Source organism: Thermobia domestica, chromosome 18, assembly GCF_964235325.1.
Source record: "Thermobia domestica chromosome 18, izTheDome1.hap1.1, whole genome shotgun sequence".
Taxonomy (NCBI): Eukaryota; Metazoa; Arthropoda; class Insecta; order Zygentoma; family Lepismatidae; genus Thermobia; species Thermobia domestica.
Window position 1 is genome coordinate 19,561,696 of NC_137471.1, and position 27,088 is coordinate 19,588,783.

At 36.8% G+C, this 27,088-nt stretch overlaps 1 protein-coding gene across 1 annotated transcript in view; it reads right to left on the reverse strand.

The window, feature by feature from the left end:
- Positions 1–8,764: 8,764 nt before the first annotated feature.
- Positions 8,765–27,088, reverse strand: part of Culd (CUB and LDLa domain) — a 170,098-nt gene continuing 151,774 nt past the window's right edge. The window contains exon 16 of the mRNA XM_081745400.1: positions 8,765–9,585. Coding sequence (XP_081601526.1) covers positions 8,765–9,585 — 821 coding nt within the window. The remainder of the gene's footprint in view (positions 9,586–27,088) is intronic.

Here is a 27,088-nt window from a genome sequence, read left to right on the forward strand (position 1 = left end):
CACTAATGGATACTCATTGGACGTATTTGAAGTTCCGGTACATTTTGAACACTCTACACTGTTAAAGTGTATTCTAGACCTTTTTTTCCGCTGATGAACACTTCAGGACACTTTTTAACATGTTAATCAATGACAAAAATGTAGTTGGTAAAAATACCTAAATCATGTTTAAACACAGATTTATGCTTCCCAATGTAAATAGATATATGATATGATTTTGGGTTTAGTGTCCTTTTTCAACAGCGAGGGTATATGAGACGTGAGCCTACAGTTTAACGTGGGATCCGAACCACATGAACTCCCGCCGGGAATCGAACCTGAGTTTCCAACGCCAAAGGCAAGTGCGTTGACCAGTTAGTCATGAGGGGGCTCACAGTGCAAATAGAAAATTACTAATATGCAGTGTGCGGATCCAGGGGGGAGGCGATCGGGGCGATTTCCTCCCCAGAAGAGGAAACTTTCTTAATTTATATATATAAATAAAACCCATCCCAGAGTTTGGAGCTCTTAAAAGTAGCTCTAAGTAGCAGTATTACAACCAACCGCCCCCACCAGAAGTCCGTCCTGGATCCGGCCCTGCTAATATGATACTAATATTAAGGAAATACACAATATTTAAATATTAACATTCATATTTACAATAGTTTATTTGTCTCTTCCAATTTCACATAGTAAAACTAATTGCAGATATAGCAGTAATTACATACATACAAATTGCAACATTTTGCTGTCAATATTTATCTAAAAGAAATTGGAAACTCAAATTATATTTACTACTTTTGTTTTTATCATTAACTACATACAATATATTATGAGATATAGTCTTTATTAAGTATGTACATTTGGATATACATCCATTTGGAACATTTAAATAGAAACCAATGATTGACGACTGTAAAACTCAGTTCATGAATCACAGCGTGATTTATGCAAGTGGAAGAAAGTGTTGACAACGCAATATATAAAAGAATTATCCCAGTGCATCAAATTTAACATATATCGAATTTACATACTATTCGGAAGATAAGAATAAAGTTTCTGAGGACTGGAAACTTGTTTTTTCGGTTTGTGTTGTTTCAAACTGTTTATTTGAAAATGCCTACTAGCACCAGCGAACTGCCTTTCTGATTGTTTCCCGGTCTATGATTGACAAATTTTTAGCTGCCGTTCGCAAATTGTCAGCAAATTGTAACGTGTCTGAAAGAGGAGATACTAAAAATGAAATGAAATCTTTCAGTTTTACGTCCCACGGTTATGCGGGCTAGACTAAAGGAGACGGTGATGATGGGAAATGAAGGAAATGGTGGAATGAAAAATGGGAGGAAACGGAAGAACCCCGAGAAAACCCACGCACACGGTGTTTGCCCACCACAAAGTTCACTTGGCGCGTGCTAGGATCAAATCACGGAGCCCATGCACCAGAGGTGAACGCTCTATCACTGAGCTACCGCGGCCCCAGAGGAGACACTAGTTTACGTTATCAAATGTTGTGCTTCAGAGAAAAAAAGTGGGGAGGAGAATGATGAACAATAGAGATATATCAATAGTGTCTAAGTTATACTTTCTCGAGGATACAAATATCAAGGGCTCTTGCTTTATAATGCAGAATTTAAAACGTTTTACTGTAAAATTTGAAGAACACTAACAGTTTTAATAAAACGTCTTTAATGGATTAGTAATTCAACTCTGTAACTTTTTTAGGATCTGCAAGTTCTTTGATAATTTGATATGCAGAATCCCCTATGATTGAGATCAAAATACTTTGACTTTCTTCGTATCAGGCGCATCACTTACCAAACAATATTGGTCAAACCCTTTCTATTCAAGTAGTTTTCGAGATTCATTTCCTCGATGTTCAATAAGGTACATATCTCATTTCCACCATCTTGTTTACGACTTGTCGCCAGTTGAAGTACAAAATAACTACTGTGTTAGGTTCTAGTAAAACAGAAAAAAAAAACAAATCAGTTCACAATTCTTCTCATTACCACAGTGGAAACGGCTGCAAATAGAACAATTACAAGGAGAATGATAGATAATTCGTAGAAGGCTGCGCAATATGAGAAAACACAATTACAGAGTCACAGCGGAAATTCATGCGCTAATCTATACCAATTTTATTAAAGTTCTTCGACCTTCATCAATTCAAATATAAGCTGCTTTTATATTAGTTTAAATAGAATCCTTCAGACTGAATAGCAGCATCAGTGTTTCATCTGTGGAAGTTGTTAACCCTTTAAGTACCGTTTTTGCCGTTGAACTAGATACTTCCTAGTAGTATTGGTTCTGTACTCTAAGGCTTCGTGATAATGTTGAGATCCACCCACAAGAACGCAGGAAAAACCAAGATTGAAAATCAAAATTATTCGTTCCGGAAACTTATTTGCAGTGCTGGAACTGCAATTTTACAGACCATACTCAAGACTCCCTCAAAGTCTTAAAAAAAACTTATTTTAAATGACAAACAGAGAATTTTAGAAAAAAAAAAATACCACCAGAAATGTTTTGTTTTAAACATTTCGTACAAATAATAGAAGCCTAAGTAGACAGTTCCAAATGTCGTCTTATGGGTAACACAATTTAGTATTATTTCTTATTGTAACTTTTGTTGTTTTTATTTACCTGCTAATTAAAATAGATACATCTTCTGCCCACTGAAACATGACAGTGATGCCTGTGCTGTGACTGTAAAAAATAAAAACATCAGGGTGTCTCATTACGTATCGGTTTGCGTCAGCGTAATGCAAAATTTGTATTTCTGACAGGAACCTAAAACAAATGTTTACAACGGTAATGTAGGCCCTATATTTTTGTATATTCTTTCCAAGTATTGTTTATATTTTCGGGCCAAAGTGCTATTTTAAAGGCACAAGTACTTAAGAAGAAGAAGAAAAATAGAAAGAAATAATTTAAATATTTGTGTGTTATCGAGATATTTTCTTAATTTGGTTGCTATGACGACTTGTTTATTTGTTTAATGTCGTTGTTATGGTAACTGAAAAAGATAGATGTAACGAAGAGCCATTTTGTGTACTGAATGTATAATATTTTAATGTGACAAATGAGATATATATGTTGAAAGATAATAATATATATATTTGAAAGTGTATAAACTGTGTTGTGTTATTCTAGATAATCTTGTGAACTATATAAACATTTAGAATGAGGAAATGTAACGTAGTTGACGAAAGAATTAAGGTTATATGTTTCATATACAAATTGCGCCTGTACTTCAACAGAATTACTTATACATCGATGAAATGATATTGAAAATTAAAGTGCCAATTCTAAACTGCTGGATCTAGAGGTGGACAGATATTCTTAACAACCAATTATGAGTATCTGATAAATATTTTAACAACCGGTTCGGATGAATCAGTGCGAATCAGCTGAATGATAAAACTGTGTCGACATGAATTTGACCTGAACATAATTTAGTTTTGTAATTTTTAACTTTCTTATAACGTACAGCAACATTGCTTCCAGTAGATTCTATATATTTATGCCAAAGTTCAACAGTAGGCAATATAAATGAAAATAGGCACATCAAGTTTGTTTAAATTGACCTTTTCCACAAATAAACCCTAGTACGTTTATTTTTATTTTATATCTAATATAAAGAAATTGGCATTCTGCGTTATGTCCGGTCTCTAGTCATACCCTTTTATGAGAATGTGAAGATAATGAGTCTCTCTTAGTTTCACATTAACAATAACCTTACTACTGATGGCAAAACTGAAAGGTCTACTTTAAAATTAAAAAAAAAAAAAAAAAAAAAAAAAAAAAAAATGTAAATTGACAGATATTTGCGCGTCAAGTTCTGTGTATTATTAGTTTATTATCTGCGCCTCCCTGCTTCATTTGGCCAAAATATAAAATTTAGGTAAATTTGTAAAGAAATTTAGTTCTTCAAAAGTTATATTTTCATGATTGAGCACACACTGTCACAGTTTCCAACTCCTGGTTCCAAATTTATGAACATTTTATCCTGAGTAGTCAGGTGACCCACTCAACAATCAATCAAGTTGGGTTGCAGCACTCCACAGGGGAAAACAGAGAACGGAGCCTTTGTAATGTAGAGATGTGGGTCGGGTAAATACTCAGTTGGTAGGTAAATAAAAATGGGTATTTACCCCTTTTGTATTTACCTACCCAAAATATGGGTATTTTACGAAAGTTCAACTATTATGAAGTTTTAAGAATTGTTAACCATACCGGTGAAGTTTTTTCTGAATTTTGGGGTCTCTCGAGCGTGATTTCTCGTTCATTCATAACTAATATGCAAAATAATAACAAATTGACCACGTTCAGGTGCGGTGCGGTTTTGCTGGCAATTTTGACCATGGCGCATCCGCGGTACAATTTTGGATATTATATGTTATTCTATGTTAAAGAATAGAATAACATCTGAAACTTATTTTCTAAAATAAGTTTTCTCGAAGATAATCATCATAGATAAAGATGAGATCAAAATATTGAAAGGGGGAAAATAGTGGCGGTGAGCTGTTACAATTTTCAGACGAAGCTCTAGTGTACACCTATACATATATCTAAGTTTGAATAACATCGATAGAGCCAATCTTGAGAAATAATTCACACAACTTTTTCGATTTTACGTCATTGCTTACGAACAAATCAGAGTTGAGAATCAGAGTCGGAGTTGAAACTTGAGGGATTAATGTCTCCTCGGGGAACCTATATTACCACCCACTTGTCGTCTCAAGATTGATCTGGGGCTATTTTACTAATCCACCTATGCTCTTTCTTTACCAAAGTGTGAACGGTTTTTGAATTAGTTTTACCAAGACTTAACAAAATTAAGAAATTGTAGTATTACTTCAAGTCTGAGATTGTCCAAACATAGAAATCATATAGTATAAACCCTCTTTGTTGAATCTTTGGGAGACAGCCCCAGTTTTAAATGTAAAGTCTCGATACGCCACCGATTTTCAAGAACCGTATCAAGTTATTGTATATTTTCATTTGAGAACAGATGTTTTGAGACTCCAACAAATTTTCCCGAAATGTGAAATTTTGAAATTTTAAAATTCTCATAAAACAACTCAGACACCCGACACACAAATAAAAGATAAACGAAAGCTGGATCATGTATCTAAAGCATTACATATCAGAAGCTATAAATAGTTGAATAAAAACGATCAAAATTATCAAAATCTTTCCGCATTATGGAGTTCAAATTAATCACGAAAAAATTGTGTCTTATGTCTACTAGTTTCAACCTTAAAATGACATTTTGAGTAGTTTTATCATGAAAGGAGAAAGTGAGTTCGATATGTTTGACGTAGTCGCATTTAATATATGAAAAAATGCTGAAGAAAAAAATCATTACATCATTACATCATTAAATACAGACTTTTCTTAATTTTTTTTATGGCTTTTTAGGTTCAACGTTACTATTTATCTAGGTAGGACTTTTGATAGAATCTTGATGCTGATGTTTCGTAAAACAAATACCGACGTATACAACGATAACGAAGTCTTACAGGAAGTGTTGAACGAAATCCTTGCCAAAGCGATCTTCGTTAGTGGGTGTCCCCTGTCACTTGTTGATCATCCTTTGTGAATTGAATTTTTAAACAAAATTCGTCCTTCGTATGCTCTCCTATCAAGGTATCGCCTGGCTACGAGTTACTTGGATGCTCAATACAGTGAAATGCAAGGGGAAGTTAAAATGAAGTTAGAGGAATCAATAAACCTGTGACGGTTGGAGTAACTTGAGAAATGAATCTATCATTTATTTCGTCATTTCAAAGCCAGAACCTGTTTCTGTTGATTTCGTGTTGTCGAAAGAAAATAAACACGATGCGCATTACTTGTCTGAACAGATTATGAAAGTTCTGTAAAAATATAACCCTGAAAATTTTTTAGTAGGCCCTAATCATAGGAGACAACGCATCCAACATGAGAGCAGCTTTTAAATTAGTAAAATAGAAGCATCCTAGTATAGTATCTTTGGGTTGTCTTACTCATCTTCTCCATTTGCTTTGTTCTGACATCATCGGATGTCCATCGGTAAAGACATTACTGGGAAGTGTAATTGATGTTGTTAAAATAACTCAACTTAGCCATCACTTGCAAGCGCTATTTACACAAATTTTAAGGGAGAAAAGGGTTACAATTTCGTTAAAGTTGCTTGGATAAACAAGATGGGGAAGACATTTGCACTGTCTCCAAGGTTTGCTTGTCTATAAAACTGGACTTCAAACGCTCGCTGTGAGTGAGGAATCGTCATTACCTTGAAATCAAGAAAAGACTTCTTGATGATGTATTCTGGGTTTGTATTGAAAAACTTGTAGCCATTTTGAAACCTATAGTGGATTTGATTAATTGCTTTGAGTAAAATTAGCCTCAGATAGACACTATGCACTCAACATTTCAGAGCCTTCATCAAACTCTGACAGAAAAGATACCATCATCAATCCTTTCGAAAACAAAAGAGCAATCAATAATGAAAAAAAAATAAAGAAAGAAGCGAATTCGGCTTGGTTCCAAGTCATCTGACTGCAGATCTTCTCAATTCCACTTTCCAGGGCTGCAAATTGACAGCTGAAGAATTGCATGATGAAGCAAACTTCGTTTGCGAAGTTGAAAAACAAATGGGATTGAATTCTGTTTTACTGAGAGCACATTTGACTCACTGCAGGGACAAGGAAGGAATATGGGAGAGGAAGTTTTTGTGGGACGGAGTGGAACAAATGAGCTCACTACTTTGGTGGAGAGGGTTTCGAGATATCACTGAATTAGCTGATGTCACCATTCGAATCCTTAGTGCTCCGGTTACATCTGCTGCCACAGAAAGAAGTCTCTCTACATTTAGCTGGGCCATACTAAAACAATAAATCGTTTATCGTAGGAGAGAGCAGGAAAACACACACATAACTGGAAGCTTTTCAATAAGAAATTGCCTGAAGTTTCACGGATGCAACACTCAGGACCAGGGTCATCAAGGAAGAAGTCACCAGCTGTTGGCATGGAACAGAACAAAACACCAGAGACATTGGAAGAGGATACAGAAGAAATGAGTGATAGTGATGTTGACACTGAGGAATTATGTGATGATTCCGACTCTGACTTTACGGTTGATTCTGAGTAGGACGGTAAAATTTGTTGTCGTTTTATTTATAGTGCTCCAAAGATGGTAGAGGTTAATTGCTGTTCCATATTGAATAATTTAAGGTATACTGTAAATATTTCCTTCACTGAGTTACTATGCAGCTTAACGTTATTTATCGCATTAATATTTTAAAATGCTATTTCAATAAATACTTTCACAAAGTATTATTGTTAGTGTTAAACTCCAATTACTGAACACTTCTAAAAATCAGGAATTAGTTATTTAAGTGTTTTACGAACTGTTTATTCCTTATTTTATGGATAATTTTCCTTCAACGGCATATTTAGTAAATTATTTGATCGACCAATTTATTAAATTTAGTTACTTTGATTATTCTACAACTTTTGTAATCATAGAATTACTTCTACAGAATGGCAAATTAGGTAAATGTGAAATTTGTTTAGTTTCTAAGTATTTTCTAGGTAATTAGGCTACTTACTAAAGTCTTGTTTCTTTATTTTGATATAACTTTATTAACAATTTAGTTGTTACAGTGTAATTTCTTAAACAGATTTAATTTATTAATTCAGTAAACCAGGAGTAAAATATAGGAAACTTATTGGTCCAATTTTATGCATAATTATCAATTCAGGACATCTCATTGCCTATAGATAAAATAAGAAAAATAACATTATTTTGCGTGAAGAAAGTAACCAGCTGTTTGGATATCATTTTAGTATGATATCATTTTAGTTGGAAAGTAACCAGCTGTTTGGATAAAAAGTTTGGAATATCATTTTAGTTTTTTAATTATTAAAAAAGTTGTTTGTCATCAGTACTATTCAATTTTTTAAGGTAATGTACACCGTAGGAAAGTAATTATTAGTAATTCATTTTCCGCGATTAATAAATTTGGTAAACCAAAAGAAAAAAATTGGTTGTTCATTTTAGTTATAGAGATCCTGCTATAACTTAAATAGTTTAGTTAGTGTGTTCATTGGTGATTTGAAAAGCTGGAGAAGGTATTGGAAGATAAAAGAAGATGCACCTGATCGAGAAAAACGGAGAAAGCAGTTTTCATCAGACGCGAACCTAAGGAAGAACTTAAATAACGTGTCATTAATATGAGGAGCTGGTGAGAGACAGAATATTTAATATTAGTGTATAATTTTCTTTAGTCATCGTCATGTTCTGTCATAAATTTTATATTTTCGTGTTGGTTTGATTCACTATCAAATTCTACCGTGGAGCTGATTGGACGCCTCAGGGGCACACTAAGATAAGAATTCACGGGGTAGAATGGACAATAATTTTCCGCTAAGGGTAATAGAAGGAAATTAGGTGTAAATAGAAAGAAAAATAATGGTGAGTAGCTAGGAAATCTGTACTGTGTTACTTAATAAATATAAAATTTATTCTTTAATTACTAGAAAAATTATTAATTAGGTGGTTATTTAGTGCTCCTGTTGCAGGTGATGCAAATGACCATTATATTTTTCATTGACTACGATAAAAGCCATTTATTGGTAATTGAAACATAAAATACCCACTAAAACACCCATTTTGGGTAAATACCCGGATATTTACCCGCTAAAATAAATACCCAGGTATTTTACATCCTTATTGTAACGTATGAACTGTCTTTCAAGATAATTTCCAGTATTAAGACGAACTGACTCTATAATATGATCACTTTTGTGAATCATTGTTTTTCGTCTGCGAATCTGAATGAATACAACAGTCACCGTTTACTGATTTAGTTCTTCTGAGTTCATGGCTTACAGTCAGAATTCTTGCGATGGTGCAGGTCAACAACGATTCCTCTAAAGAGTTCCGGTTCTGAAGTGACTTTTTACGACTTGTAACTGAGGTATCAAAAGTTGACTCCTGTTCCTTTTTAACTCTTAACAGGGGTTCTACAGTGGGTGTATTCTGAAATGAATTTTCAGGTGGTTGGGGGTGAGTTCCCTCGCACTGAGAGAAATAGATGTCCAGCGACCGAGATAACATTGTGTTACGAACTGGCAGAGAGACACTGCGTGTCAGTATTTGTTTCCGACTGCAATTTCCAGGGTGTGTTGATGACAATCTTTTGATTTGGATATTACCTTGAAAGCTTACTGTTTTAGTATCCACTTGGGCACAAGAACAAGCCCCTTGACAATTACAAATTTCTGGTAAATTTTTACAACTATGATCAGATTGACTATTTGCATTTTCTAACACTTGTCTATCCAGATTTTCATTATTATTACAATGGCTAACAAAGTCTTTCGTATCATAATGGCGACTATTTGTAACACATTGCAATTGTTGAGAACTTGTTTCACTGATTATTCCAATAATGTAGCTACTATCTTCTATATTCTTGGGAGCTACAAGTTTATCTCCTGTTTCTAAAACATTGCTGTCAATGTTGCCAGCTGTTTCTTGATTTAATATGCTATTTTGTCTGAATGATGGCGAACGTCCCCTGTTGCTGTTTCTGAGTGAAGGAACATCATTTGGACCTGCAACGAAAACAGATAAATAAATTAAATATTATTATTGCTTATCGTGAATTAGGGTTACAGTGAACTATTACATACAAATTGAGATGTCCTTATATTATAATAAGTATTTATGCATTGTAGTTGTGGAATTCAAGTTACAACTATTTCGTTTTGAGATTCGTTTATTTTACATAAGGAGTGATTGCGTTCAAGTTACAATTGAGTAGATGGTTATATTTTTTGAGTTTAACGTTCCTCGTATATGCATCGAGGCAAAGGGAGATGGTAATGGTTAGATGGATAATCACTGTGGAGTGACGAAAGTGGGAGGAAACAGGAGAACCTCGAGAACCCCCCCACACACAATGTTTGTCCACAACAATGCTCACCTGGTGGGAGATGGAATTGAACGAGAGACCCCATGCGCATGAGATGAGTGCTCTACCAGTGAGCTACCGCGACCCCAATTGACTGGATGTTTTACAGCAGTCATTTGCAACTTGGTGTTTTGTGACGTCACAGTTTTGCTGATTGTACTCTCAGTGAGCTCCTTGGAGAGAACAAGGAGAAGATACAAAACAGTGACGAAAGGCAAATAAGGAGTAGTCAATGCTTTTGCAAGTGCATTACTCATGTATTCATAAAAAATCATGCACTACAAACACCTGTTTTGATCCATTCGATCTACCTCGTTCTTTGGTCAACCTATTCTCTCTGCCTGCTTCTGATTGAAAATGCTCCCTCCTACGTCATGATTCTACATCTGCTACTTGGATATGACTGATTTAGAGAGTCCGGAACTTTGCTGGTAAGTGTTACGTCAGTTCTTGAATATTTGCTTGACGCCACACTTTTGTCAGTGTATGCCCGCTGGACATCCTGTGAAAATCCGTGTCATCTCTGATTGTCTCAGAAACAGGATTCCTGTGGGACGTTTCTGGATTCTTCGGAGAATCTTCAAGGTAGATCGAAAGTATATATATCGATTGAGTATCGATTGAGTATATATATATATATATATATATATATATATATATATATATATATATATATATATATATATATATTGTCCGGTTCCCTACACTCACGTCAAACACATGCTTTATTTAAACCCACGTTCTATTGTGTACAAACATTGTTTCCAGCAGACGATGGAAAGAGAACGCCAGGAAATCACGTAGTTGGTTCGGAAGGAAACCGAAGATGGACGATCCTCTCCTTATATACCCCCCCCTTTCAGATGACACCCATAAAAGAGAACAACAAGTGGACAGAAGTACCAATTATCAACTGATCTTAATCTACCAACACCTCTCTCGGGGGGCCGCATTGGGCTATGGAGAAATCCATCTAAACCTTATCTGTGGAGGCTGCATTGGGCGAAAGAAATATCCTGCAAACTGCCTTCCTCCTGGGGCTGCATTGATCTACAGATAAATCCTATCTCCCGAGATCGCATTGGACTAAGGAGATTCCTTGTATTCATCTACCACTGAGGTTAGAATGAACGAAGAGGATTATATCTTTATCTCCGAAGCCACTATTGTGTGCTTAGGGTTTTTTTTAAACACTGAGAACGTTTTATTGTATTACAAAGAAACTTTGTAAATTGTTTTAGAGATATATTTTTTATAAATAAATAGATGAAAGGCTTAAATCCCGGACTGTTTTATTAAACTCCACCGAAAAACATTGCAATATGCTTACACAACAATTATCTCTTTAGTGATATCATTACGTAGAACATATTCTGATTTATTGTACGAGGTGTACGCAGAAACACAAATTCCGATGGACTGTAAAATGAAAGACGGTCATATGAAGAAAACGATTGTATTATTGTGTAGTTACAGATGCAACATTCTTGTTAGGTAATTGTTGTATGTGGCACCACAAAGAATTCTACCGCCAAGAACTGGAATGAAAATGTCACAGACATCTGCAACTCAGCTGAAACAGTGTTCAGCCAGAAGCCACTTCAAGTGAGGAAGTCACCAGGTGTGAAATCACCCATGTTTTGTCCCCGGTCACGGTACGATCCTGAAACTGGTTACCTTCGTAGGGGTAACGCAGTAGGAAGGTTAAAGCGGAAGCTCGCTGCCACTTATTCCAGAACCCATCGCGCATACAACTCATAGCGAAACTGCAATCGCTGGACAGAGGTGACCACTTTGATCTAACCTCACTCAACCTCACGCTCACATCACCAGCCTGACCTCACGCTCACTAAAGCTAACGCTCAAATCACCAGTCTGACCTCACGCTCACTCAACCTAACACTCACATCACCAGTCTGACCTCACGCTCACTCAACCTAACGCAGTAGGTAGGTTAAAGCAGAAGCTAGACTTCTTCTTGTGCTCGCTGCCACGAGTTTCAGAACCCATCGCGCATACAACTCATAGCGAAACTGCAGTCGCTGGGCAGAGGTGACCACTTTGACCTAACCTCACTCAACCTCACGCTCACATCACCAGCCTGACCTCACGCTCACTAAAGCTAACGCTCAAATCACCAGCCTGACCTCACGCGCACTCAACCTAACACTCACATCACCAGTCTGACCTCACGCTCACTCAACCTAACGCAGTGGGAAGGTTAAAGCAGAAGCTAGACGCTTCTTCTTGTGCTCGCTGCCACTTGTTTCAGAACCCATCGCGCAGACAACTCAAGGATGTTATAAAATATTTATAACATCCTCGATACAACTAGCGAAACTACAGTCGCTGGGTGATGATTTCATGTAGCAAAGAGCAAGAGATCTCTGGAAACTGACGACATTGTTAACCGACGATTCTACAGTTGCTTGTTAAACACTTTTCACCAATTCAGATTTAACTATGGACGGTCGGTTACTACGTGTTCATTGTGTTGTATCGTGTGCTGTGAAAATGTCTGCACAATCTTCTGTATATAAACTCCCCACTACAAGTGAACGGACACGTGATCCGGCATTTTCCAAAATCACAACTTTTAAGGTGAAGAAGATGCAATTTCTCTCTCTCTCTCTCTCTCTCTCTCTCTCTCTCTCTCTCTCTCTCTCTATATATATATATATATATATATATATATATATATATATATATATATATATATATATATATATATATATACATATATATATATTACCACATTGGAATAGGCTTTGTTTGTTGTTTGTGATCACATAACGTAAAACGGCGTACTCGTTAAAAATGAATCTTGGAATATACTTCCTGCCTCAAGATTTTTATTATGTCAGATTGTTTAGCGGGCGTATCCCAGTGGGGTACACTTAGGAAAATCCGTTACCCGGACAGCGATATATTGTGCAAATATACGGAATACATATGTGTACTATGGACATGTGTACCGAGCATATGTTATCTATATGCTACACACTTGCTGCCCTTTTCCCGTTTAGATGTTACATCATGCCGTTGCGGAATGTCTGACATCTAACAGTCTTCCGTATATTGCATACATATATGTATGTTACATACGTCAGCTATATTATGAATGTCCATCTGTATGTGAGATCCTTACTGCCGATATACGTTTTCTTCATAGGGAAAGTATGTGTAGATGGAACACTAATACGGAAAGTATTATAAAACATATGTCCGGTGCAGTATGTTACTTATAGTAGCACGTTAAGTCGAAAAACTACAGGATTTACGCATGTAACCTACGTTTTTACGTATGCCACATAAGTTTTTCTTTCTCTTTGTAGGGGAATTTAAAATTAATACCAAAAACAGAGTACCTCATGGGTTTTAATAATCACACTTTCATTGAAATGTGTATACCGTAAGGGTAACGGGGTTTAAAGATTTACCATACACTTATTCTCACCGTGCGAAGAACGGCCATTTCAGTCAGTATTTCTACATAAAACAAGCTCTAAGTGAGTGAGTGAGTGAGTGACTAAGGAACATCCAGGCGAAACTGCTTAAGTTAGAAACTTGAAATTTGTTAGGGAGTAGTATTTGTGACTTAAGGTACCACTAAGGAAGAATTTTAAAAGAAAATTCTGCAGGAAATCAGGAAACATGGATAGAACTATCATATTAAAATATTAATATTTCCGAATTTCTGAAGGTTAGAGACATGCAATTTGGAAATATGGACTTCTCATATAAAATAATAAGATACATGACTTTCAGTGTTGTTTGTGTGTGTTTCTTTGTTATTTTACCTAAAAGGAAAAAAAAATATGGGGTACGCAGGAAAAAAAGGAGCGTGATTTCAATTATTATAATAAGACGTCTATATATCGGAATCTCTTAAAGAGACATAAAATTTGATATTTGAACATTTCATTTAAAATGGTTGAAAACGTGTTTCTGCATTTTTTTAAAAAATAAAATATTTGACTTAGCAGGGAAGAAAAGTAAAAAAAAAAAAAAAATCACAATTACAATAATACTACAATCACAATTATAATAATACTACATAATTTATAGCGCCACAAAAGTTCGATCTTTTCGATATTACTTAATTTATAGCGCCACAAAAGTTCGCTCTTTTCGATATTACTTAATTTATAGCGCCACAAAAGTTCGCTCTTTTCGATATACTTAATATTTAGCGTCACAAAAGTTCGCTCTTTTCGACACTACTTAATTTTTAGCGTCACAGAAGTGTGCTGTTTTTGATACTACTTAATTTTTAGTCAAACAAAAGTTCGTTGTTTTCGTTACTAAATTTTTAGCACCACAAAACTTCGATGTTTGTGATGCTACTTAATATTTAGTGTTACAAAAGTTCGCTCTTTTCGATACTTATTAAGTTTTAGCGCCACAACAGTTCGCTCTTTTCAATTTTCTCGAAAAGAAATTTAGCCTTAAGTAAGTTATTTTGTTTATCTTGATTTGATCTAGAGACTAATAAATACATCTTATCTTTGGACATATTTAGTTAAACAGAACTTAATAATGTTTATTGATCTCATTGGCCAAACAACAGTCGTCTTGCAGGTGTCATGATAAGGAGAACACCAATGAGCTGAACTCGGTAGCTCCCGGCGTGCAACGCTGTGTAATACGCGAAATTTTAGATTGCGTCCTAGGTTTTACGTTCTCTGATTGGCTGCTGTTGTTTCCCGAAATTCTGCTTTCTATCGTCTGCACCTATCAATCGTGTGTAGGTGAAATCATCTTCGCGCGCTCATATACGAGAAGTTCTATTGCGTTAAAATTGATTGACTCACGTCGAAGGCACATAATAACAAGAACTCTTTATGAGTTTCATGGCGATATTATCTGGTTCTGTAAACAATATATATAGTTGATTGTTCAGAGTGATAAAACGGGTGAAGTTTCTTTTATCCTTTTTTAATATATAGATTGATTTGTATTCGTGCGTGGATACTGAAAAAATTATAACAGTAAAATGATGGATCGACAACAAGGTTTATCTTCAGGAACACGTTATTCAGCAATCAAGTACACATTTTCAAGTGTCATAGGGTTCGGCTCTTGGGTCTAGCCTAAAAGGAGTTGGAGAATTCGAAAAAAAACTTACAGAACCTATAGCTTTTCAATCTACGTTTAAAAACCAGAAAAATAAATCTTCTATTTACACATACAAGGGGGGGCAAGAGGGCCATATTCCTTTAAAATCTGTCTGAAAAATAAAATGAGATCTTTAAGTTCCACGGTTAGGCTAAAGGGATAATAATAAGAAATGAAACGAATGGAACGAATGGTGGAAAGTGGGAGGAAACGGAAGAACCCCGAGAAAATCTACATTCACGGTGTTTGTCCAGTACAAAGCTCACTTAGCGCGAGTTGGGATCAAACAAAGGACCTCATACATTAGATATCAACGCTCTACTACCGAGCCACCGCGGACTCCTAAAATTTATCCCAGTGAGACAAGACTTGCAAAATATAATCTCTCTGATGCCTTGAGAAATAGAGTAATTAACAAAAAACATCATACATATTTGCTGGGAGCACAGGTTGCATATTTCGCTATCCCCTCTTTTATCTGTAAATAATAAAAAAAAATCTTTTGGTTTCTAGTCTTAAGCCAAAGAAGTATTGATCCGTAAGTTTTGTTCAAATATCCTCATACTTCTTCTAGGCTATACCCAAGAAGCGAACCTGAACATATTATGGGGGTATATGTTCCACTGCTCCCGCCAAATTTGAATGGGAAAAAAACTTATTTCTCAGAGTATCAAGGAGAGAAAGTTTTGCATGTTTTACTCCATTTAGACAACTTTTATAGGGGGTGAAGGACAGGGTTCCTGGTGGTCAGAAAAGTCAGGGAAAACTCAGGGAAAATGGTGCAGGACAGGGAAAGTCAGGGAAAAAGCCTGGAAATCAGGGAAAGTCATGGAAAAAGCTTGGAAATCAGGGAAAGTTAGGGAATTTTTTTTTAAATATATTTTTTCTAACATTAATAGTACACCAATTTCAGCTTAGCCAAGCATTAATGATCACAGTATGAGACGTTACTCAAATTTTTATGGATCGTAAGTGGAATGTACGTATGAACAATTGAGTATTATTGATCTCTGTAGAATAAATGTTCTCATATATAAATATTCACCGTTATTTATTCCTTATTTATATGACAACGTCATCCGACACCTGTCATGAAAGTCAGGGAATTTCCTGGCAAAGGTCAGGGAGAAGTCAGGGAAATGAGTTTCTCCAGATCAGTAGGAACCCTAATATAGAACAGGAACTTAGACGGGTGGTAATAACGCAGTATGTCATGGCTTGACCTGGATTAAATGAAGCTTGTTTCTGCGGCAATGCAGCTTCGATTATGATAGGCAAAAATGTTTCAAGTCTTTTCTTTTGTTCCTTCCAATTCAGATGTAGTTTCTTTCTTTCCTTTCCCTCTTGCTTTAGTTTTCTTAACATTTGCTTTCATCTCATATTGCTTCGAACTTTTCCCTAAGCTTCCTAGCACTTTGTTAATGTTTATTTTAGATTCCTCTGTAAAAGCCATATCATCAACAAAACAAATACCCTTAACCTTTATTTCCATGAAAATTCCGTTCTCACTACGTACCTTCCATGCCGGTAGCCAGCCCTAAAATGTAGGAGGGGGGAGCGAGAAAAGTTAGGGGGGCCCGATCCAACCATATCATAGTTCATCACCGTATTATAGTTCATTTGCAAGCCTGCCGAGAAAATTTTAGGCAGGCCAGCAAAAATTTAGGGGGGCGGCTTCTCCTCCTAGATCCCCCGTGGATACGAACCTGGCACCCTCTTATTTTTTCTTCTAGAAATTGAATAAAGACGAAGGAGGATGACACATCTGTCAAACTTTTTTTTTCTTCAATTATATCCTCTGTTATTTCTATTCACTGATTCCCTTTCATTCCAGGTCAATTTTCTTTAGCAAATCATTCAAATGTCTCAGTAAAAGTGAAACTATATTCCTCCTGAATACGTATAGTCAGAGACGAAACTTTTTTTTTTTTGCAACAATTTTGATATTTTGTAGCATTAATTATCACCATTTTCGCATTTATGTCGCATTTATTTTTAAAATGTAGCACAGATATATATTTTTTTAAATTATGGAACTTGTAAACAATATATTTTTGTTAGTAAGGTTTATATCTTATACAAAAATGAGGATAAACCTTGATTAGGTACACATTTTAGCTAATGTATTCACTAAAATTTAGAAATTAATACAACAATTTAAACACTTTCTCTAACCTCATCCTTAGTTAAAGAATAACATGCAGCAAGACCAGGGCCGTGCTGTAGGAGGAAAGAAACGAGCGGGGTGACGGCCCCGGGCGCCGAAGTGAGGGGCGAAAAATTCGGGAGAAAAAGGAAAAAGATAGGAAAAATTGCTTGGAATATATGTATGGGGGCGCCGTCGTATACTCTCGCCCCGGGCGCTGATTTTCCACTGCACGGCCCTGAGCAAGACATTACCAATTCTTCTCTTAAATTTGTTCTGCTGTCAGTAACAATCTGTCATCAGTGGCGTATTTAAGGGGGCTTCCCGGCGAAATTTCATGTTTATTAAATAAACCATTTTAAAGTAAATGAAATATCTTGCAGAATTTTCACATTTCCAGGAATGAAATTAGTAAAGCTCTTCCCTCCAAAACAAAATCGTAAATACGCCACTGCATATTTTACTTGAAAAAGGATCTCTCGGCATGAACACTCGAGACTGGCAACTATATTGAACGTAACGACCTGACAGCAAAAGACCTGTGGTTAACTTTTAAAACTGTTTAACAATGATACAATGCCAACTTCCTTAAACAAGGTCAAATCCCAGAGTGATATCATGCCGTGCAAGCTTATGGATTTTACGGAGAACTTAATTTAGCGTCGTGCACGTTTTTGGTAAAATAAAATGATTTTTAAGTTAAATAATATTGGAAATGCGCTTTTTAGTTTTTATTAGCAATAATTAGCAATAATTCCACTTTTTTCGTTTTCATTCGCATTAATCGCAAGTAATGGCAAATTTTGCAAAAATTCGCGATAATATAAACGTGATTTCTGGCTCTGAAACGAAAAGTTTGAGGTTCCCTGAAACATACAAGCAATTTTTTTAAAAACGTTTTTCACACATATCGCATTAGCGAAAAAGTTTCGTCCCTACATATAGTTGTCCTCGGCCTAAAAATAAAATGAATTCTATGTTGCTCGACGTTTCAGGAACCAACATTTGTTTTTGTTGAGAACAACTATATTCATCACGATACCAGGAAACCTTCCGTTCTGTATTCCTACTGCTACCTTATTAAACATGAGCACGAGTCGAGACATGTCTCAAATCGACTCGAATTCGAGTCGAGACACACTGTAAAATTCGAGACGAGTCGACACAATCGTATTTCTCGACTCGAATTTTCGAGTTGAGTCGAGACTGCTCGTAAGAATCTCGACTCGACTCGAACGTCTCCAAAATCTTTTATATATTAATTTTTAATATTATTTTGAACAAAACATTCACTCAGAAACAGCGTTAAAACCAATTCCAGCATTTTTTACTTTAGAAAGGTACAAAACGCATGAACTTAATAGTTAATCTTTTTGATCATGATTTAATATTGAGCTCAATTCAGTTAATTATAACTAATAATTAATGTTGTGATATTTGGCATTTTTTGACAAGATAATGCATCATGCCACAAAACCAGGAGTATGATTTAGTGGTTCGAGGAACACAGGCGCAAGTTTCAAGTGATGTGCTGGACATCTAACTTGTCGGATCTGAACCCAATCGAACACATCTGGGATGTGATTGAACGTGACGCAGAGCGTATTGGCTCCCTCTCCGAAATTTACAAGAATTAGGTGACCTGTGTGTGCACATGTGGTGCCAACTCTCTCCAGCGACCTACCAAGGATCATTGCATCCAGGCCAAGACGCGTCGTCATTGTATTCCGTGCCAAAGGTGGACATACTGACAATTAGGTAGGTAGTCATAATGTTCTGGCTGATATGCACTCATATTTTAACTCTTATATTTTGTCTCGACTCGAATTTAGAGACATTTCGTCTCGAATTCGAGTCGAGTCGAGACAGAAACTATCGAGTCGAGACAGAAATATACTTTAGAGTTGAGAGACGAGTCGTGACAACATTTTCTCGAGACGACTCGAGACAGGCTTAAATCTCGACTCGTGCGCATCACTATACCTTATGCAAATATTTTTCTGCTGGTTGCTAGTAAATATGGTCTCTTAAATTCATAGCCTACTTATATTATTTGGCTGTGCAACCATCCACATGGGCAGCACATAAAACATAGGACTACCGGTATATTAGAAATTAAATTACTTATCAAATAAACAATTTATTAGCGCTTATCGGGAAGGTTCCAAGTTCAGATCTCCAAAGAAACAATGTTTGTTCAAATTTTGAGCTCCGTCGTGGCTAAGCAGTGTATGTGTCTTTGGCGTGGGAGGATCCCCGGCTCGGTTCGCGGTCGGAGCTCATGTGGTTCGGAACCCGCGTTAAGTTGTCGTTTCAAGTCTCACATTGCCTCGCTGCTGAAAAGGATGTTAAACTTAAAATCAAGTCAAATCAAATTTATTGAAAATTTTCTAGTGTTTACCCCTATTAATTGGGTCGAACACAACAATATACGAAAAACCTACTTCCCCTCCGAGTATGTCTTCCCCTCTATCGCTTAGTATTTCAAACATTGAATTGACTTTTAGTTGTATGCAGGCTTACAGTATAAGGCTGACCTTAACAGCTCCATTTTTTTTTAAAGTAGGAGGTACTGGCGCACCACGATCAACTAAAAATCGAACCATATGATGATTGATTTAGAAAATCAACATATCCTAACATAATAATACAATAGCTATGCATCACTGAAAGAGTGCTGACCTTTGGTTTGTTGAGGATCTGAGTTCGATCCCAGGTCGCATCAAGTATTTTTTTCTGTGAACAAACACCGTGTGCATGTATTTTTCTCGGGGTTCTCTCGTTTCCTCCCACTTCATTGATTTCTCCGTTTTCTTCTGTCACGACAGCACCTCGGTTCATAATTATGGGTCGTTAAAAATAAAGATAGGTAGCGCCAATATCTCTAGTCACGTGTTTTAGTTTCAACGGGAAGAGAGCAGCAGAAACCAGTGTGACCATCGCTAGTACTTTCGTACTAGATTTAGTACCTTTTATATTTGAGTGTTCTAGTACGTTCACCAACAAATCTAGTACCATACTTTTCTCCTCCTTTTCTCATAAATACTTTGGGAGAGAAAAATGAATCTCATGAAAATCTGAAAATGTACAAAAATTTCAATGTTTCTCGTAACCTTTCTCTGCCTGTTTTTTTTTTTCAACAGTGGTATTTATAAGAGCGGAAGTGGGGCAGAGATGCCGTCTGGTCACCTCCTCCAATTAATAAATGACCACGATAAACCATATTACATATTTGGTGTTCCGTTTAAACAAGAGACTATTAAGAAATCAAAACTCGATTTTCTCAATAAGCCTATTCGTTCACCTCTGGTGCTAGGGGTCCCGGGTTCGATCCCAGCCCCCGCCAAGTGAACTTTGTGGTGGACAAACACCGTGTGCGTGGGTTTTCTCGGGGTTCTCCCGTTTCCTCCCACTTTCTTCATTCCACCATTTCATTCATTACTCATCATTACCGTCTCCTTTAGCCTAACTGGCATAAGCGTGGGACGTAAAACTCAAAGATTTCGTTTCCTTTCAATAAGCCTATTTTATGATATTTCTTGTTTTCTCCCAATATACTCTATATTTGTCATACTTGTGTTACATTAGTGGTTTTTACAGTGAGTTCTAACACGACAATTAAGCAGAGATTCCGCCAGATGTTTTAGTTTGGGGTTGTAAAAACGAAATTGGGAGGGTGTAAGGGGTTTTGCACGATTTGTATCGTATTTTGACTTTAAAAAATTAAAGTTGGGGGTTCTTCCAAGAATGTAGGGGTCACTCCTCCACCCAAAGGGAAGGTGGATCTGGAGGAAACCTTCTAATAAGATATTAATATCGTTAAATGTCATAAATGGGGTTAAACGGGAGCAGATAAAATTTTAGTATTTATTTCCCCAGATCTAGTACTTTCTTTTTCCTGCATAGGTTAGTACGAAATATTTTTGCTGGCTGATCACACTGGCAGAAACCTCTTATACTTATCTTGGTGGGCTACTTGCTCATCGAATTTCGTTCAGATTCGGCTAGTCGTTACCGAGAAAGAGAAGTCGCCCCTAGAAGTATCACACCTAGTACCGTATACAGTATATACCTAGAATAAAACTATACATTGCCGTATGCTCACACCGGGAACTAATAATGAAGAGATTATGGAGGCTACATCTCAGTATCAATTTTACATTAATTAGTAATGTGATTCTCGTACAACATGAACCTTTAGATTTACAAAGAAATTCTTTTTTTTTTTTTCATTTTCTCAAAAACTTTGCATGAGCTTTCACACTCACATCATATAATTGAAGCGGTTAGGGGATAAAGGTGGTATGTAACAAATTGTACACTCCGAGAAAATTGACATTCACAGCTATGTCTGTTGATATACACCCTCCATCGTTTCTAAATCTCTTCTCTGGGACGTGGACTCACTAAATAATGTGCTACACCGAGAAAAAAATTGTAGGTGTCGTACTTAAAAAGGTAGGTTACATGCGTAATTTCTGAGTTTTTGGACTTAACGTACAGCAGACGTATAACTGAAAACGCACCTTTTATAGTACTTCCCGTATAAGTGTTCCATCTATACGTTCTTTCCGTATGAAACAATATAGGCGGTCAGGATTTCACATACGAATGGACGTATATAACATATAGCTGAGGAATGTAACATAAGTATATGCACGTGATATACGGAAAACTGTTAAATGTCAGGCATCCTGCAACGGCATGATGTAACATCTAAGTTTAGTGCCTATGTGGCATACGGATAACGTACGCTCCGTACTGATTTCTGTAGTAAGCAAGAGATACCGTATATTTGTATATACAATATACCGCTGTCCGGAGAACGGATTTTTCTTAGTGTATGTGTCATGACTTTTCATACAACACGTGCATGAAACGCAAGAATTTAACGTTTCGCAAAATGTAACATAGCACCTTTATCCTCTAAGCGCTTCCATTTTATAGAACTCCATGAGAACTTTTGATTGATATATGTTTCATCTGTACGTTCCACCCTTTGTATGTTAATAATATTATTTTGAATTAATGATGTAAAATGAAAGGAAATCATTCAATTTAACGTTCCACGCTTATGCCTGTTAGGCTAAGAGAAGTGAATGACGATGGAAGAATTTGTGGAATGAGAATGTCCGAGGAAACGGGAATACCCGAGAAAATACACGGACACCATATTGTTCACTACACACTAACTTGTCACGGTATCAAACCAGAGACTCTACATACCAGAGGTAAGCACTCTACCACTTTTTTATTTTTAAAAAGTAAGTTTGTAAAACAGATGTTCGCTGTTTTTTAACCGAGCGAAGTAGCTTAAGTGGTAGAGCGTTGGCTTCGCATTCGGGAGGTCGTGGGTTCGATTCCCGCTACCGACCATCCCGTCTGGAGTTTTCCAGGATTTTTCAGTCCTACCAGGCGAATGCCGTGATGGTACCTACTAAACAGGCCCTGGTCGATACCTTCCCAAATCCTTTCCATTGTTATTGTTGTTGTTAGATATCCAGTATAAAATGGCCTCTGAGCTGTATCTGGTATTTGTTAAATAAATAAATAAATAAATAAAGTTAACTGATTTACCGAACGTTCCTCAATAACTTAATTTGACCTACTATTTTTAATGACTATTTTTACTATTCCTACTGACTACTAGTTTTACTTCAGTTTTACTATTTTCCATTATTTCTCTATTTTTAAGAAAGGCGACGGTGGCCCATTGGTAGAGCGTTCACTTCTGGTACATGGAGTCCTTAGTTCGATCCCGGCTCGCGCCAAGTGAGCTTTGTGGTGAACAAATACAGTGTGCGTGGGTTTTCTCGGGGTTTCCCGGGGTTTTCTTCCCACTTTCTTCTTTCTACCATTTTCATTCATTTCTCATCATCATCATCTTCTTTAGCCTAGCCGGCACAACCGTGGTACGTAAAACTTAAAGATTTAAGTTTTTCTATTTTTAAGTACAGGGATACAAACACAGAAACTTCGGAGACAGTTAAAATTCAAAGGCTCTACTACCGGGAATCGAATCCGGAACTCCGTATACCAAAGCCGCACGCACTAGCCAATATACTAGCGAGGAGAGCTACCACTGAGCCACCGTGCCATTCCCCCCCCCCCCAGGATGGATGAGGTCCCAGACCTAACTCAGGTATCTTACTAACTTTCATGATTCAAGAAACTGAATCTCTAAAAACCCTGTGCCTCCGAATCGAACTCAGAATCACCAATACCAAAGACACAAACGGTAACCACTCCGCTAACCAAGAGCTCAGAGTACATTTGGTCATCATGATAGTTCGTATCACACACGTTAACGTACCTGCAGGAAAGCCCACTGTTAGTTTAGTGTGTAATTTTTCGCTGCGGTGTCAATAGTTTCAAACAATTTCTCTCATCCTTTTAAAGTATTATGAAACTTTGGGACATAGTTTTCTCATCAAATTAGAAGAAACGAGCTGGCCTGGATCAACGTCGCTCGTTTCTATGTAGTTTACATTGTGAAACAAGTTGAGTAAATATTTCATTATGTCCAACGTAGGCAAACCTTTTGAGACATCCAAAGCGAAAGAACTTTGCATTAAAATTTCAAGTGGTTCATTTTCTCTTTCTCTCTATTTCACTCTTCTCTGTGTGTTGTGCCAAAAATAGTAATTACACGTTGTACTCTTTCATTTTTAAGAGACAGTAACGCGATTTCCCCAGTATTTGCGAACTATTTTGGAGGCTATTAAAACTTCCATGTCGGAAAACTAAAATAAGCTTTGACCTTTCGAACTTTGCCGTGCTTCGTATGAATGAGGGTAACAAAGTATTTACACGGTCTCTATCAGAGATATTTTCTCTCAATTGCATTCAACTTGAATCTCATTCTAACTGTTGAGCGATGAACGTCAATCCTTAGGTCCCTATGACATGAGACGAGATGATAAATTAGTTTTTCTAATCTAGTCTTGTGTCATTTCTAGAGTTTTTCTATTATCGTGTCGTTTCTAGAGTTCTTTTCATGTTGTTTCTAGAGTATTTTCTAGTCTCGTGTCGTTTCTAGAGTTTTTCTACATTTGTTTCATTTCTAGAGTTTTTCCACTCTCGTATCGTTTCTAGTTTTCTACTCTAGTGTCGTTTCTACAGATTTCTACTTTGGTGTCGTTTCTAGAGTTCTTCTATTCTCGTGTCGTTTCTAGAGCTTTTCTATTCTCATGTCGTTTCTAGAGTTTTTCTACTCTCGTCTCGTTTCTAGAGTTTTCTACTTTCGTGTCGTTTCTACAAATTTCTACTTTCGTGTCGTTTCTAGAGCTTTTCTATTCTCATGTCGTTTGTAGAGTTTTCTACTCTCGTGCCGTTTCTAGAGTTTCCTACTCTCGTGTCGTTTCTAGAGTTTCCTACTCTCGTGTCGTTTCTACAGTTTTCTAGTTTCGTGTCGTTTCTAGAGTTTTTCTAGTTTCGTCTTCATTCTCGAAAACCTTTCCTAATCTCGCCTCGTTTTGTAAATTTATTTTCAAAATTTATGCCCTGGTTTGTTTTCTTAATTTCGTCTAGAATAATTAGAATCGTTATGCGTCAAAAGGATATTGTGCACCTTTAAATGTTAATAAATGCTCTTCATTGTGGCCGTACAATCACTTCAGGGGAAACCGCGGTATTCGCGAACACTGGGGTAATGCCGAATACCCAAATTTATATCCAAGGAAGATTGTTAGAAAACAGACGACTTTATTGTATGCTAGGGGAGAGACCTAAAAAATGTAGCATAAATTTGGTGACAGTCAGCAGAGTCTATTGCCAGGAAGATGACGTTGATTCAACAATCTGGGCAAGGTAAGTTGGCTCTTATCTTATCAATATGGTTATAGATAAGGCTATATATTCCCGTATATTTGAGCATTAGTCCTTTGTAATCTTACTAGCCTGTAGGCAGTCAACAATTAGTTTTAACTTTAACAATAAAATGGCGTCTCTTGGAGAAATGACAGACAGAATGTTTGTCATTACCCCAAAGTGTTTGGGATTGCTCAATGGTGTGAAATAAATTATCAAAAAATTTTATATAGCTTTTTTTTATTGAAAAGTAAGTAATGAAATTGGTTTGGGAAACAGATCATGTTTTGGTAATAAGCGTTATTAGCGTTATTAATTAGAATAATTTGCTACATTTATTATTTTAGGCCATTAATAGCCTACTTCATTATTCTATAGTCTGTAACCCTATTTTAGATATCCTTCATCATAGTAGGCTGCAATTGTTTTCTCTGTGTGGCTCACAGAGTGTTTTACAAATTTATTTAACCTAGTAGCGTCCATTAGCAGTTAGCCAATTTTGTTCAGTCTATTAATCGCATTTGAACATTGGACTAATAAAGAATATCTTTGGGAGCAAAACATTAATGTCCATATCTGTGATTTCTACAATTCCAAATAATGTTTTCATTTTAACGAATATTTTACTTAATGCATCGTTATTTCTGAATTTATATCATAAGAGTACATTTTGCTTAACCTATTACCTATTAGCTTTCATTTGTAATAGTTTCAAAGATAATAAGGTCTGGTCATATTTCTCACTAACTTAAGTTTATAATTATAATTCTTATGAAAGATGTAAGTACTAAATTACGGTATAATATTAATGCATTTCGCTTCTTCCGTAAAGGAAGGTTTAAAGTAAAATAGTATGTTCATCTCCATTCTTTCCTCGAAAACGAGACGAGAATTGTCATGTTTCACGTATCATCTTGAATTTAAAGAAGACGCACTTCTAATCTTGATGCTTGTGTCATTTTTCAGACGAGACGAGACATTTCTCATTTCTTGGGAAACACAATACATTACTTTGTATTTCTTATCATAATGAAACGTTACCCACGGGTCTGTATTAGGGATGGCCACAAAGTTCCTGTTCCGGCGGAACCGGTTCCTTCTCGGAGATCCGGTTTTTAGAACCGGTTCTGGACCTGGATCCGAAAACCCGGTTCCAGAACCGGATCTTAGGAACCGGTTCCAGATCTTGATCTGACAACCCGGTTCAGAACCGGATTTTAGGAACCGGTTCCAGACCTGGATCCGAAAGCCCCCAAAGAGCCGTAAAGAAGGCACAAAGTTCACCTTCAAAACACTGCAAAAAGGACCATGCGCTTGTGCCCTCCCCGCCCAGACCCGCTTGTGCCCCCAGAAAAAAATGGTCCACCAGTGGGTGTATAGCCAAATGAGTTGGCCAGTTTTCCTGTTTAGCCAATGAGTTTACCAGTTACCCAGTTTATTTAGCCAAATGAGACAAGCGGCCGCCGCCTGAGTGCCTGCCTGTCGCTTCCACCATTTCATCTAGCACACTGTTCACAGACTGCCAGCAGCTCGGGTTTAGCGTAGGGATGGTCACAAAGTTTCGGTTCCAGCGGAACCGGTTCCGAGAGCAACCGGTTCTTGGATATATGGTGTTCAGAACCGGTTCCAGACCTGGATCCGAAGAACCGGTTCCAGACCTGGATCCGAAAAACCTGTTTCGGAACCGGATCTTCTAGAACCGGATTCGTTCAGACCCGAAAACCGGTTCCACCAGAAACCGGTTCTGGCCATCTCTAATCTGTATATGCGTAACTATAAAATAACGGGTAATAGTTGTTGCTACTCTTTTGAAAAAAAATGAAACGAAATTCTTAGTTTAACGTACCACGATTATGCCCTTTAGGCTAAGTGAGACGATGACTAAAGCAAGTTAATGATGATCGAATAATTGGTGGAATGAGACAGTGGGAGGAAACGGGAGGACCCTGAAAAAAATCCAAGACACGATGCTGTCCACCACAAACTTACTTGGTCGGAGAATCGAACCAGAAATCCTACGCACCTGTTACTCTTTTGAAAGACGTAAGAAACGAACTTTTCTGTACTTAGG